Source organism: Nicotiana tabacum, chromosome 17 (genome assembly GCF_000715075.1).
Source record: "Nicotiana tabacum cultivar K326 chromosome 17, ASM71507v2, whole genome shotgun sequence".
NCBI lineage: Eukaryota > Viridiplantae > Streptophyta > Magnoliopsida > Solanales > Solanaceae > Nicotiana > Nicotiana tabacum.
This window is the reverse complement of record NC_134096.1, coordinates 8,607,911-8,623,548: the sequence shown is the minus strand read 5'-3', so window position 1 is coordinate 8,623,548 and position 15,638 is coordinate 8,607,911. Positions and strand designations below refer to the sequence as shown.

The 15,638-nt window shown below is 33.3% G+C and overlaps 1 protein-coding gene and 1 pseudogene across 1 annotated transcript; both read left to right on the top strand.

Annotated features, from left to right (window-relative positions):
* The first annotated feature begins 297 nt into the window (after nt 1-297).
* LOC142171511 (jacalin-related lectin Calsepa-like) lies at nt 298-11,678 on the top strand (annotated as a pseudogene).
* LOC142171684 (putative late blight resistance protein homolog R1A-3) lies at nt 8,812-9,372 on the top strand. The gene has a single exon (XM_075235370.1). It carries the CDS (start codon nt 8,812-8,814, stop codon nt 9,370-9,372), a length of 561 nt encoding a protein of 186 aa, XP_075091471.1.
* Nucleotides 11,679-15,638: the final 3,960 nt, after the last annotated feature.

Here is a 15,638-nt window from a genome sequence, read left to right as displayed (position 1 = left end):
TTTCAAATCACTTCAAATTGACTCCTACACATATAAATACCATCATTAAGCTCGAGTCACAAATATTCACACCAAAATTAACAAGATCAAGCCATAATGCAAGGCAAATTACATGCAAAAATATGAATTTTTAGCCAAATATGACCACCCACAAAAATAGCAGAAACTATATAACCTGCACCTTCAAATGTGAGTTCCCTTTATCTCTTTTATTTCACAATTCTGTTTAAATCTAACCATCACAATTTATCAAATATATAATTGCTCACTTTTACATAACTTAAAGAAACTACTCGGAAATATATTTAAGACTTATTTCAAATCTAATGCCCAACCATATTTTGTCATTTTTCTCCCTAACCTCATGATTTAATTTGGTGCCCTTAAACCCTTATCTCTTCTCCTCCACACGAATTTTCAACTTCATATCTCAAACTGTCGGTTTGTTGAAAAAGGGGAGAATTCATACATACACAAAAACAGAAAGTAGCAACTATTCCATACTTTCTGTTGCCTCATTCTAAAGCCATTTCTCAGATTTTTCATCTTCAACATCAACTAAAAAGGTTAGTCAATTTATCTCTAATAACTTAAGAAAAGTTTGTTTAATTTTGGTAGTCGGATGGGAAAATATTCTTCAAAAAATAATTACTACTTTTTATGCATGGCTATATCTGCAAAAATGTTTTCTGCTATGACTTTTTATGCTTCTTTCTTCAGTTTCTTTGTATTCTTACTTCTTTCTCCTGATAAAGTTTTATGTGTTTTTTTATACATCAGATCATGGAAAGAGGAAAACAAATTGACGGAGAAAGAGAGAAAGGGGAATTAGCAAACTTTGAGGTATGTCATAATTAATTTGTGCTAGTAGTGTTGGTTTGAGTCAACTGTCTAATAACTATTTCTAATAAATTTTTCACCTAACGGTCTAAACCAAAATAAAACGATTAAGTTAAAGAACTAATTGAAGCATCGATAAAATTAAATAACTAAATAATTGATTATAGTTCCTATATATTGGTGAAAGGTAAAACTTCTTGTTTTACCGTTCCTAAATTTAGTCACTTTTCATATAAAGATAAATCTGAACGAAAATACTGTTCAAAATTCGAAAAATATTCCAGTATAATATACTGTAGTTCGAATTTTTTACATGTGAACTTCCAGCATAATATACTGAACTTCCAGCATAATATACTAGAGTTCCGGCATAATATACTGGTCCAGCATAATATGCTGGAAGCTCATACACAGGTGCTCAAATCTCCAATATATTATGGTGGAACTTTCCGTGTGCGGGAGTTCTATCATAATATGCTGGAAGCTCATACACAAGTGCACCAATCTCCAGTATATTATGCTGGAACTTTCCGTGTTGCAGTAAAATAGTGGCTATTTTTCAATGACTTTGCAAACGCTGATTATTTTCAATTACCAGTCCGAAAACTGGCTAGCCCGTGCTATTTTCACAATTTTGTTAGATTGTTTTTAGGGATTTTTTCATTCCTATACACTATTTGAAACCTTATTACGAACAATATTCATGTTTTGGTATTTACCCGACCTAAACACATTTTAGTTACAAAATATATACAACAACAACAACAACCCAGTATAATCCCACTAGTGGGGTCTAGGGAGGGTAGTGTGTACGCAGACCTTACCCCTACCCTGGGGTAGAGAGGCTGTTTCCAATAGACCCTCGGCATCCTTCCCTCCAAGAATTCCCCACCTTTCTCTTGGGGTGACTCGAACTCACAACCTCTTGGTTGGAAGTGGAGGGTACTTACCATCAGAACAACCCACCTTACAAAATATATACAATCCACCTTAAAAGTCTCTCAATCCATTATTTGTGTCTTCAATCAAGAATTTAGTTACACCATTTTCCTTTTTTCTCTCCTCTCTCCCCTCTTCTCTCCAGATTGAACTTATATTTAGGGATTTAGATAATCTAATCCTTCAGATGTCAACTGATGTATATAGCTTGAGTCGAAAATTCGAATTCAATTGTGTCCGCCACCGATGGCTAAGTTTCTACGACTAACATCCTTCTAAATTTTCGGTATTGTTTTTTCAGTTGATAGACTATGCTGTCCTTTTCTTATTCGACAAAAATGGAGAGAAAAAAAAATAATTTGCCTCGTTAAAATTATAGAGACTAGAAGAGACATTAGAAAAGAGAAAAAAAAGAATATCAAAATAGCTCACGGCGGAGACCACTAGGATAGAATGAAGCAAATTTTAACATTAATAGTAAAAAAAGAAAGGAGGAGGTAGCTTGATACAACTTATCTACAACTTTCATACATTATTTCTACTCAGTTATATACAACTACAATATCATACCACTTAAATATAATTTTTATACAAATTTTATACAATATGTCTTTTGTATATTTTGTATATGATTTATACATAGTAAAAATAAATTTCATACAACTAATTATATATTATACCACTTATCTACAACTTTCATACATTATTTCTACCCAGTTATATACAATTACAATATCATACAACTTAAATACAATTGTTATACAATATTGTTCAACTTTCATACAATATTTAAATAAAAAAATATATAAAGAACATAATACAATTTAATTTCACTACAATTTCGTAAGTATAATGTATGTCATGTCTTCTTCTTCTTCGAGATTCAATCTGAAATTCAGCCAAAATCAAGTCTAATCTTCACCAAAACACCCTCAAAATTGAGATATAAACTCCAAACAATATTCTTAATTATTTGCAACAACACCCAATCCAAACAAATAATAATTTTTGAAAACCCAAATTCGAATTCAAAGCTTCAAAGTTTTTAATGGCTGTCAATGATGGAATTGCTACTCTCATTTCCTTTGCTCTACATTACTGGAATTAGGGATTGAGAGATAGAGAGAGACATAGAGAGAGAGAGAAAGAGACGGAGAGAGAGGAAGCGCAGGAGGGAGAGAGAATAAGGATGTGAAATAATTGATTCCTAATATAAAGAGATACTCATTTAATTCCTAAAGTGTATATAATTAGTAAATTTGTATATATGATGTAATTAAATTGAAACTTGAGTAGGGAGAGTAATAAAGTTTCAAACAGTGTATAAGAATATAAAAATTCCTTGTTTTTATTCAATTTTGTTTGGGCCCAACCGAACACTTATATGGACTATTCGCCAATTATAAGCTCAAACTTGAACAATTATATTAAAATACATAAATTATTAAAATATTTATTAAATATTTATAAATTATATTATAATAAATATTTTTATGAATACAATATTTTTAAAATATACATATGTAATCTCGGGTTAGTTTGATTTTGGTTTGAATTTTTAAGTTACCAAACCAAATCAATTGTGGTTGGATTATTTTTTTTAATACAAACCAAATCACAGTCGAATTGTTTTTCCAGTTTGATTCAGATTATCGATTTGGTGGGATTTATTGATTTTCTTTGTACACCCCTAGTTCCAATTACTTCGGATTCTTAATTTATTAATTTGCTCTCATGAATATAGCGGTTGATAATGGCATAAACTCGATCAAATAATCAAATTAACAATATTCTCTTAATTAATCCTGATCACAAGTAGTTTAACTAACTTTCACACTTAAATTCCTTCTTCTGTTTAACATGGCAATTCCACTTGAAAAACAACAACAATTAGCAATAAGCCAAGATCAATCAAATAAAATAATTATATCAATCAATTAATAATAGGTTCTATCAATCTTTCGATAAAAAGATTAAGTTACAACATAATTGGAAGAATAAAACAAACTTTTCTCAGTATTAATCGTAATCTTAGATACTCATAATAGCATCTTTCTTTTTCCTCCTTTGGTTGCTTTCTTCCCTTCATTTTTCTCTTTGGGTTTAATGGTTATAGTAATTTATCAGGTACTCTTTTTTTTAATGCTTTATCATCTTTTTTTTTTGGTTGGGAAAAGGTACAAGTACCCTCCCAACCTAAAGTTTCAACAATACATTTTTTCTTTTCGGGGGTCTTATTACCCCCTCTAAATTTAATTTTTTCAAAATATTTTGCATCTTATGTGCTGACTTGAACCCAAACATGAAAACACCTCCTTCAAGCGCATAGCAACTTAAAGAAAAAGACTGTAACCTATACGAAATTGCCATGTATCAGTCTCAGGACTGATTTTCATGAGCCGTTCTTCCTAAACACACTTGATTTCATGAACATTTTATCACACATTTTCAAGAGCTTCAAATTTAATTTTGGGCCTCAAAATTCAACAAAAACTCAACTAAATCGGCACCAATCAAGCTTAATTTCAACTACAATTTCACAACAACATCATCACCAAATCCCAGCAATCAATTTGACCAACAACCAAGAACTTCAACTAACTCGTTTTTCGTTCTTCAAGATTTTTTAAGTTTCAACAATGGTATATTCGAAATTCTTTTTCCATTTTCGAATCTCATCAGCAACTAAGGATCTAGAATGAGTTTAGCACTTGAATCTCAACTTCAAAACTTCAACAACCTTCGTATTTGCTCAACACCTCCAATTCTTTTTCAAGTTCGTACAAGAACAATGACAATATTTTTTATTTTTTCCATTATATTTTGGAATTAAAAAGGAAACAATAAAGAGGAATATGAAATAGACTTAAAAAGTTAAAAGTTAGACATATGTAAAAATTAGTTTAAGTATTTGTCATATTTCTCCTTTTTATTTATGGACTAATTTATAAAATGATCACTTAATAACTCACTAGTAATTTTCTGTGACAGTGCGAAGACGGATAAATTAATTAACTAGTTCTCATATATGTTGTGATTATTTCCTCCGTTGCTTAATCACCTCTACTTCCTTTACTTCACCTCATACTTAGACACAAGCACATATCCCTTTCGTAAAACTGATGACTTATGTTACTCTTCTAACTCCTTATATAGAATGAATAACTTGAATAGAATGATCATAAGAAATATTAAGTGAAAGTGATTGAAAAAAGATCAAAGCAAATCGCCAACAATAGTACCTTGCCATCTCTTTTTTTATATGATTGTACTGCAAAATAATACTACCAATATTGGGATAAAATTTGATAATGGAGACATTGATTTATTATATAGGTGAAGGGAAATCAAGTGAGCTACGATCAAGCGGACTCAATATTGGTAGAGCCATAGGGAGGCACTGGTGGATCAAAATGGTATTACAAGGTGAAAAGTCCCATTAAAGAAATATTGATTACTCATGGAGTTACTGAACAAGGTACTACCATAGACTCACCAAAGTTTGGCGGGGATGGAGGTCGAAGAGACAAGGTAGGTCCAAAACAATTGTGGTCAACATATTTATTTCTCATGATTGGCACGTTCTTCTCAAGTTAACTTGTGTCATGTCATAGGAATGAGCTTAAATTTTGTAATAAAAAATTAATTATCAAGATATGAAAAATGACATGTTATATGTGAGCTTAACATGATAGTTTAGCATTGTTTTGCATTTTCAGTGTACACAACATAAACTCTATAGTTACATAAGCATCTTTCAAGTCAAAGATAAGAACACACTGGTTGCTTTCACTATAGATCCTCACTTGGGTTTAACACAAGGCCGGCAGAGCTACGGGTTTAATTGAATCCCCGTCATCTAAAAGTTATGTAGAAAGGGTAAATATAATTTTCTTATATATCTAAGTTAGTTGAATCCTCTCAATGCAAAGGAAGAGGCGAAGTGTCCAAATTTGCTTTAGGTCACAGATTTTGGATCCTAATGTGATATTCTTGTACTTTACTGAATTCTTGTCAAAATTACCGACTCTGCTACTTATTTAACCAATTGCAATAATCTCAGGTTGTTATTGAGGCAACTTCATTGGAATATTTAACAGGCATCAAGGAGACATTTGGATGTTGTGGTAGCTATTTGGTTATAAAATCTCTATGTTTTGTAACTAATGCAAGGAATTATGGACCATTTGGGTCTGAGATTGGAACCCCATTTTCACTTGTGATGAAAGAAGGTTGAGCTATTGTGGGATTTCACGGGCGTTGTGGAGCGTACCTTGATGCTATTGGTGTTTATTTGCAGAAACTTGCTCCTCCCACTTTATCAAAGGAACTTGAAGCTAAAAACATTGAGCCAGATGAACCTATGGTTGAAGAAATTGAAATTCATGACGTATGTTGTGATTATTCCCTCGTTTGCTTAAGCACATCTACTTCTTGAATTTTCTTCACCTCATACTTGCACACAAGCACATATCCCTTTCATAAAACTAATGACTTAATTGACTCTTCTAGCACCTTAAACAGAATAATAACTTTAAAAAAGGGATGATCAAAATCAGGCGATCATAAGAAATATTAAGAGAAAGGGAAAATAACAATAAATCAAAGCAAATCGCCAACAATGGTACCTTGCCTTTTCTTCCTTTACATGATATTGTATCTATATTCATTCTATTTCCTTTTCACCGCAAAATAATGCTACCAATATAGGGATAAAAAATTGATATTGGAGCCATTGATTTAATTTGCTATATATGTGAAGGGAAATCAAGTGAGTTATGATCAAGCAAACTCAATATTGGTGGAGGCATGGGGGGCAATACTGGTGGATCAGAATGGAATTACAAGCTGAAAAGTCACATTAAAGAAATATTGATTGCTCATGGAGATGTTATAGACTCCATCATGTTAAGAACCATTACTGAACAAGGTACTACCATAGACTCACCAATGTTTGGCGGGAATGGAGGTCGAAGAGACAAGGTAAGTCCAGAAAAATTATGGTTGACATATTTATTTCTCATGATTAGAACATTCTTCTCAAGTTAAATTTGTGTCATGTCATAGCAATGAGCTTAAGTTGTGTAAAAATAACAGTTAATTATCAAGACAATTAAACTAGTTATAGCAGATTATTCATTTATTTTACAACCTCCAAGTTACCTTATTAGGCTCTTGATATGAAAAATCACATGTTATAGGTCAACTTAACATGGCAGTATAGCAACTTTTTGCATCATTTTCTGTGTATACAACAAAACTTCATAGTTATATAAGCATCTTTCAAGTTAGCCAGGGGTCTTTCGAAAATAGTGTTTGCGTACACACTTCCCTGCCCAGACCCCACTTTGTAGGATTATTCTGAGTTGTTGTTGTAAGCACCTTTCAAGTTAAGGATAAGAATGCACCTATTGATTTCGAATCCTAATGTGACATTCTTGCACTTTTCTCTGAATTTTTGTCAGAATTCCTGACTCTACTACTTATTTCACCGATATGTGATTTGCAATAATCTCAGGTTGTCATTAAGGCGCCTCCATTGGAATATTTAACAGGCATCAAGGGGACATTTAGACATTATGGTAGCCATTTGGTTATAAACTCTCTATGTTTTATAACTAATGCAAAGAATTATGGACCATTTGGGTCTGAGGCTGGTGGAACCCCATTTTCATTTTGTGATGAAAGAAGTTGGAGCTATTGAGGGATCTCACGGGCGTTGTGGAGAGTACCTTGATGCTATTGGTGTTTATTTGCATAAACTTACTCCCTCTGCTTCAGCAAAGGAACCTGAAGATAAAACAATTAAGCCAAATGAACCTATGGTTGAAGAAATAATTGAAACCCATGACGTATGTTGTGATTATTCGCTTGTTTGCTTAATCACCTCTACTTCCTTAATTTTCTTCACCACACACTTGCACACAGGCCCAAATCCCTTTCATTAAACAATTAACTTATGTTACTCTTCTGACACATTATATAGGGATCAGGATCGGGTGATCATAAGAAAGGGAAAATAACAAAAAATGAAAGCAAATTGCCAACAATGGTACCTTGCCATCTCTTCTTTTACATGACTGTGTCTATATTCATTCTGTTTTTTTTTTGGGGGGGGGGGGGTTAATGAAAAATAATACTACCAATATAGGGATAAAATTTGATAATGGAGCCATTGATTTAATCTGTTATGTATGTGAAGGGAAATCAAGTGAGTTACGATCAAGCGGACTCAATATTGGTGGAGCCATGGCGAGGCAATATTGGTGGATCAGAATGGAATATGCTGAAAAGTTGTTGACGTGGATCTAATTGAAAAGCTGAAATTGGAGCTGACATTTTTCTGTATATATGTACAGCTTTCTTATTCCGGTTTGCAAAAGTTTAATTATATAATGAATCTCAAAAGACAAGAGGTTGAAACAATTTTGTATGATTTTGGCAACTGCATGCGGTTGAAACAAGACATGCATCATGTCCTTCCTTGCCTCGTGGAGAATATGGATAATTGTATTAGCTCATGTCTTCTTGATAAATCAAGTGCCACCATGACTGCGGAGCAGTTGGATTTCCTCCTCCAGAATCTCTATCATTTATCCAAGTATCGTACTGAACAGGTTTTTCCTTTAGTGACTGAATATGAGATTCTTCAGAATGTATGTGGCAATATAAGAGATTTCCATGGGTTGATAGTGAATGGTTGTGTTGGGCATGAGATTGTTGAACATGTCCTACATCAGTTTCAACTAATGGCTCAGAGAATAGGACGCTTCCATTGGAATGATCAGATTGATGGAGCCTCTCGACTCTTCAAGCTAGCATATCTACTCTTGGAGATTATTCCTAGAGATCTTACTTGAGAAGATTCCCAAAAACAGGAGCCTCATTGTTGAAAAGTCTCCCAACAAGCCAGTTGAAATCAAGTCATCATTAGCTGAGCAAATAATCGTAGGTTTTGAAGAGGAGACAAATTGGATAATTAGGAATTTCACCGGTGGACCAAAAATGCTAGATGTCATTTCGATCACTAGTATGCCGGGTTCGGGTAAAATTACTTTGGCATACAAAGTGTATAATGATAAGTTGGTTTCTAGTCATTTCGACATCCGTGCATGGTGTACAGTCGATCAAAAATATGACGAGAAGAAGTTGTTGGAGAACATTTTTAATGAAGTTACTAGCTCAACTTCGAAATTCAGTGAGAATGTTGATGTTGCTGATGAGCTACGGAAAAAGCTATTTGGGAAGAGGTACCTTATTGTCTTAGATGACTTGTGGGATACTACAACATGGGATGATTTAACAAGACCTTTTCCTCAAGTTGAGAAAGGAAGTAGAATTATTTTGACGACTCGAGAAAAGGAAGTGGCTTTGCATGCACAACGCCACAGTGATCCTCTTGACCTTCGATTGCTAAGATTGGAAGAAAGTTGGGAGTTATTAGAGAAAAGGGTCTTTGGAAAAGAAAGTTGCCCTGATGAACTATTGGATGTTGGAGAAGAAATAATCCAAAACTGTAAAGGGCTTCCTTTGGTGGTTGATTTGGTTGCTGGAGTCATTGCAGGGAAGGAAAAGAAAAAGAGTGTGGCATGAAGTTCAATATAATTTGAAGTCCCTCATTTTTAACAAGAAAGTGGAAGTGATGAGGGTTATAGAATTAAGTTATGACTGAAATATGCATGTTGGTTCATTTGAGGTTCTTAAACATTCAGACAGAAGTTAAATCTCTGCCTTCATCTTTCTCAAACCTCTGGAATCTTGAAACTCTGTCTCTGAATAACGGTAATCAACCCATGCTACTACTACCGACTATTTGGAATATTTCAAAATTACGAGTGCTGAACGTATATGCCGGTTCCTTCATTGATTTGGATACAAATGAACCAATATTGACAGTAGAGGACCCAAAGCTAGAGAACTTGACAACATTAGAGCTACTCGAGCTTTCCTATTCGAAAGACACAGGATATTTTCAAAAGGTTTCCCAATCTTCAAGAGCTTCGATTTGATCTCAAGGAATCATGGGATTGTTCAACAGGGCGATATTGGTTCCCGAAATTGGACTTCCTAAATGAACTAGAAATCATCGCAGTAACTTTTCAAAGTTCAAATTCAAGTGATATCGCACCCTTCGAGTTTGAAAATCGACTGTGTAATTTTCACTTCCCTTCAAGTTTGAAAAAACTGTCGTTGCGTCAGTTTCCTCTGACATCCGATTCACTGTCAACAATAGCAAGACTGCCCAACCTTGAAGAGCTGAAACTTATTAGCGTAATCATCGATGGAGAAGAATGGAACATGGGGGATGAAGACAGCTTCGAGAATCTCAAATGTTTGACGTTGCAGCGAGTGACTCTTGCTAAGTGGGAGGTTAGAAAGGAATCCTTTCCCGTGCTTGAGAAATTACGATTGTGCGAATGTTGTAAGCTTGAGGAGATTCCGCCTAGTTTCGGGGATATTTGTTCATTAAAAGTTATCGAACTCCCATGGAGCCCTCTACTGGAAGATTCTGCTTTGGAGATTAAGAAATATGTTGAAGATATGATGGGAGAAGACAAGCTTCAGGTCAGGAGTAAGTATTGAGCGCTCTTACCCTTGGAAAAATGCGAGTATAGACGAATTTATTACCTCCTTTATTTCATTTTATGTGATGGACTTTGACCAGTGTAATTTTCTTTGCAGAGCGCATGAATACGAGATACAATTCCCTTTGCCAGTACATCAGCTTTAGATCGACGCTAAAGATTGCAAATCAAGAAACATACATGGGATTGCTGACTCTCTGCTATGATGGGCAAGAAACAAAAGTGTTGGCAACCTCAATGAAGGTTATCCTATATCTCAGTTTTTTCAAGTTTTGTAAATCTTTCAAGAAATACCATCACTAACATGTGAAAACTGTTCAGATAATCATGGAATTCTAATGCAACAAGAAATGGGATCTTTAGTGGCTGCACGAGCGAAGAGTTTTAATAGGTGCTTCTGTTCAACATTAGGCCTCATTTGCAACAGTAAGAGTTATTATAAATCCTCTTGTGCCTATTAAAATATCAATGCAGGATATCATATCTCAAACTTTAGACAAAGAGGTGAAATATAAGGATGCAGTGTTGCACTCAAACAAGAATTCCCACTAAGAAAAAAGATGTTTAATTTGAGTACTACCGCTACTGGTAGTTGTGATAATATAAGGGAAGTTGAAAAAATTAATCCAAATGTGGGCTATTACCTCCTTCACTATACATGGTGTAGCTTCTGCAGACTGAATCTTCAAGGCCTCCAGTGTTTATTCTCACAATAATGAATTTGTCCAGAATAATGGAGGCATTATTCTTGGTAGCATTAAGAATATCAACTTTCCTGAAAGGTTAAATCATCCTATAGTTAATTCTCTCCAATTTTGAACAGCATCCCATTTTAATCGCTTGTATTTTCTAATCGTGGCTTCTTTTCTGCAGGTGGCAACTTTCAGTCCATGAAAGAGAAGTTTGTTTACAAATACACTTTGATTGAAGGTGATGCCTTAGTAGACAAAAAATTAACTTATGACGCGCACTGATTGAAGCTCCATGTTCAAATACACCAAGCTTGTACCCCAACTTCTCATGTTTTTCGGCAAGAACAATCACATGATTGACAAGGGATCCAACTGGAGAGTTTTCAATGTCCAACTGTGTATCAACCATCTTCTTAACATATTTAATGATTGCAGTTGGATCCATATTTTGATGTTTCCTCTCGAGTTCAGAACTCATAGAAGCGAGAATGATGCGTTTAATATCAAGGCATTCTTCCAAGTGTTTCTGACAAAACCTTGGTGCCTTGAACATCATTCTATGGTGGGATTATCTTTGCAAGATTATCGATCACATCAATGAGCTTTTCATGCATGAGAACAATTCTCAAATTTCTATACCATTCATCAAAGTTTGGTCCTACCAACTTGTTGGTCTCAAGTAGTATTTCACACAGTGTTATAACAGACATATTGAGAAATCTAAAATATGGAAAAGAAAAGGCAATAATATAAGAACATATTTACATATATCATAAAGACATGAACTTTTATCTAAATGATATTTTCACTAATTATTTTAAACTATTTACCCTCATTATAGTTTAAGAAATCTCTATTTCTTTTAATCCTTTAACAATATGTATGAGCCCCTTAGAAGTCAAGTCGTTTCTCACATATATTTTAAAGGTAGGTACTCTTACCAATTGTATCCCCATACAATATCCTTAAATAGCTTTATGTCAAATAGTTTCCTAGTAGTCAGGTCGATCATATTGGCATAGTTGAGTTCAACCATCATGAAGGCAAAGAACTTATTAAATTTTATACTCCCCCGGGTAGTCCAGACGTCTAGTGTAAAATTAAATAATTCTTCCAATCCATGCATCTTATGCAATAAATAATTTTAACATATTCTCGAACTATAAGTCTCCTAGTTGTCAGGCCGCTCCTTATAAACAAGAAATAAATAAAATTATTTATTTTGATGGATAACTTTACAATAAAATATGTTATATTTTATTATTTAAGAGCTCAAATTTTAGTAAGAGGGAATTGTTACTAAAATAATTTTTAATAACATAAAGATCAAATCTTTTATAGCATGTGAATTTAGTTCAATTTGTTTACATGCTTAGTCCTAAATTAATTTACATCACATGTAATAAATAATTCAAAATTATGTAATGAACAAGCACGTGACATAAAAACGAAATTCAACATTTTCTAACATGTTTATCTTATATATCATATAAAAATAATTCATGCTAGAAAACTATTATTAATTAACATCTCATGAACTAATAACAATTAAACTAATAATAGAATACAATAACCTATTATAGATTAACATCGTATCTAATACAAAATATTTTCAATTCAAGTTACGAACTATCTCAATAGTTTAACTTATATGTATACATATTTTATTCACAATAAAATTATATCAATTCATATGCATTCAAACAATTTGACTAATGCACAAGACACATGTAGTATGGTTTGAACTCTTCAAATATAATCTTAAAATATTTCGTAAATAAATTTTAGACACAATAAACCACAGCTCTGATACCACTGTAGGATTGTGGGAGGTGTTCATAACACGCATCGAAAGACAATAACAATCTTAGGAAGATCTTTTCGTGTTTAAAATTTATTTACATGTCAAAGATCGGATCTAAGACGTACCTGGTGAAGAGAGTCTCGTTTCAAAAAAATTTCGATAGTGCGAAGACTCTATGCGTATCCACACCGAGGCCGATCTTTACTATCAACTCTTTGATCAATAAAAACTGCGAACAAATTGAACAAAAAATATTGTGTTGAAATTTTCTCAAAAATCTCAACTCAAAGGTAAAAGAACGAGAAGCAATTTTCTCGCAATAATATTTTCTCTTGATTTTTTGGGGCACACATACACCTTGTAGGTTTTCATATCTGCTTCAAGTTCACAAACATATATCTATATATAAGTGAATGGAAAAGAAAGAAATAAAATGGTGTTTTAATTCCTTTCCAAGTCAAAGTTGAACTTTAGAAAAATAATTCCAAGGAAGAATTAAAATGGTGTTTTAATTCCTTTCCAAGTCAAAGTTAAACTTTAGAAAAATAATTCCAAGGAAGAATTAAAATGGCGTTTTAATTCCTTTATAAGTCAAAGTTAAACTTTAGAAAAATAATTCCAAGAAAGAATTAAAATGGTGTTTTAATTCCTTTTCAAGTCAAAGTTGAACTTTGAATTAGTCTCCTTATTAATATTTAATATATATTCCATATATAAATAAATATTAATTATAAGTACCAAATATATATATATATAATTTAATTCAAGAGATATAATTTAATTTTTTATTCCAAATATTAGCACTAATGCTCCAATAGAAAACTTCAATTTGTTCACAATATTAATTATATTCTTTGTGCTAGCAAAGAATATAACAATATTTTATTTGGACTAATAACTAAATTTATTTGACTAAATTAAATTCTTTAATTTAATTATCAAATAATAAAGTAATTCATCCTTTAGCAAAGATCAGAACACTCGTTAGTGTGCGACCACATGTTCAATACTAAACCGGTAGTAAATTGATCACATCAATATACTAATCAAGGGTGGCGTCTAGCAACACTCCTCAACGACCGGATAACATGAAGTATACAATTTACTCTCAAGAACCTGTAGAAGAATAATGCATTAATTCCTTCTGTCCTTATAGCTCTGGGTCACCCTAGGATATGGTTCAACTGTCAAATCCTAATAGGCGACCAACTATGTGTTCATGTCAAAAATAATCGACCATTGAATGACCTAAGAAACTCTTTTCTACTTTCATTCAATCGCCATGGCCAAGTTCTTAATTTGGTCGGTTATAATTCTTGACAACATGGAGCTTAAACTCATTACCAAGAGTTGATAAATTCCATCTTGATCAATCACTAATTATACAAGTATTTAATCGTACCCAATATCCTTTCAACTATCGCCCTAGGGCCATAGGTGTCTAGCATCAAAGCACAATAAATAACTTGTCAATTACTATGATAATATCAGGTCAAAGGAAACTCCTACATCACATTCTTCAAGAGAATATCCTATTGACAGTTTATGGTAATTCTTACCATTAAGAATTATCCAATGAGTCGGTTCAATGATCATATCTCTATATGCATCATCTACTTATGTGATTTAGTTAATGAGATCAACTAATCTTTATCCCATAAAGACGATCACATAAATATTGATCTAACCAGATTACCAATGTCCAAATTAATAATCCTACGATCAAGAACAAATTTAGATTAAATTATAAAAAACTTCACTCTCATTATCATGATCTCCATCACGATGACAAGTCTCGAAATTTAATCAATGACCTTATCAAATTAATCAAGCAATTAATAATAACTATGATAAAAGAATATCAAATGTCATATATTTTTATATCAAATAACATTCACAAAAATATGTTCAAATCATCAAATATGAGATTGGATCTAGGGCATATTTAATATATCCCTAACAATCTCTCACTTGCACTAGAGCCAATCGCTCTTGTATTTCATTCCCAATTTCCACTTGTGCTTGTCAAATTCCTTTGCTCCAAGAGCTTTAGTGAATGGGTCTGCAGCATTTTCCTTTCCATCAACTTTTTGAATCTCGATGTCTCCACGTTCAATGATCTCTCTTATCAAGTGATACCTTCGCAGAACGTGTTTGGATTTTTGGTGTGATCTTGGTTCTTTTGCTTGAGCAATGGCTCCAGTATTGTCACACAACAATGGAACCGCACCTTCTATTGAAGGAACCACACCAAGTTCAGTTAAGAACTTTTTCATCCATACAGCTTCCTTAGCAGCTTCATTAGCTGTTATATATTCTGCTTCAGTCACTGAATCAGCAACTGTAGCCATTTTGGAACTTTTCCAACTCACTTCTTTAAGGTGAATACATGACCAGAAATAGATTTGATATCATCTCTATTTAAAGAGAAACTTGCATCAGTATAACCTTCAAGTTTCAACTCAGAATCTCCATAAATGAGGAATTGGTCTTTAGTCCTTCTTAAGTACTTAAGAATGGTTTTCACCACCTTCCAATGTTCCTCACCAGGATTTTTCTGATATCGGCTAGTGACTCCAAGTGAATAAGCCACATCGGGACGTGTACATGTCATGGTATACATGATATCTCCCACTGCACTAGCGTATGAGATCTTACTCATGCGTTCTCTCTCTTCAGGTGTTTTAGGACAATCCTCCCTACTGAGAGTAATTCCAGTGCCTATCGGTAGATAGCCTCTTTTGGAATTATCCATGTTATACCTTTTCAAAATGGTAT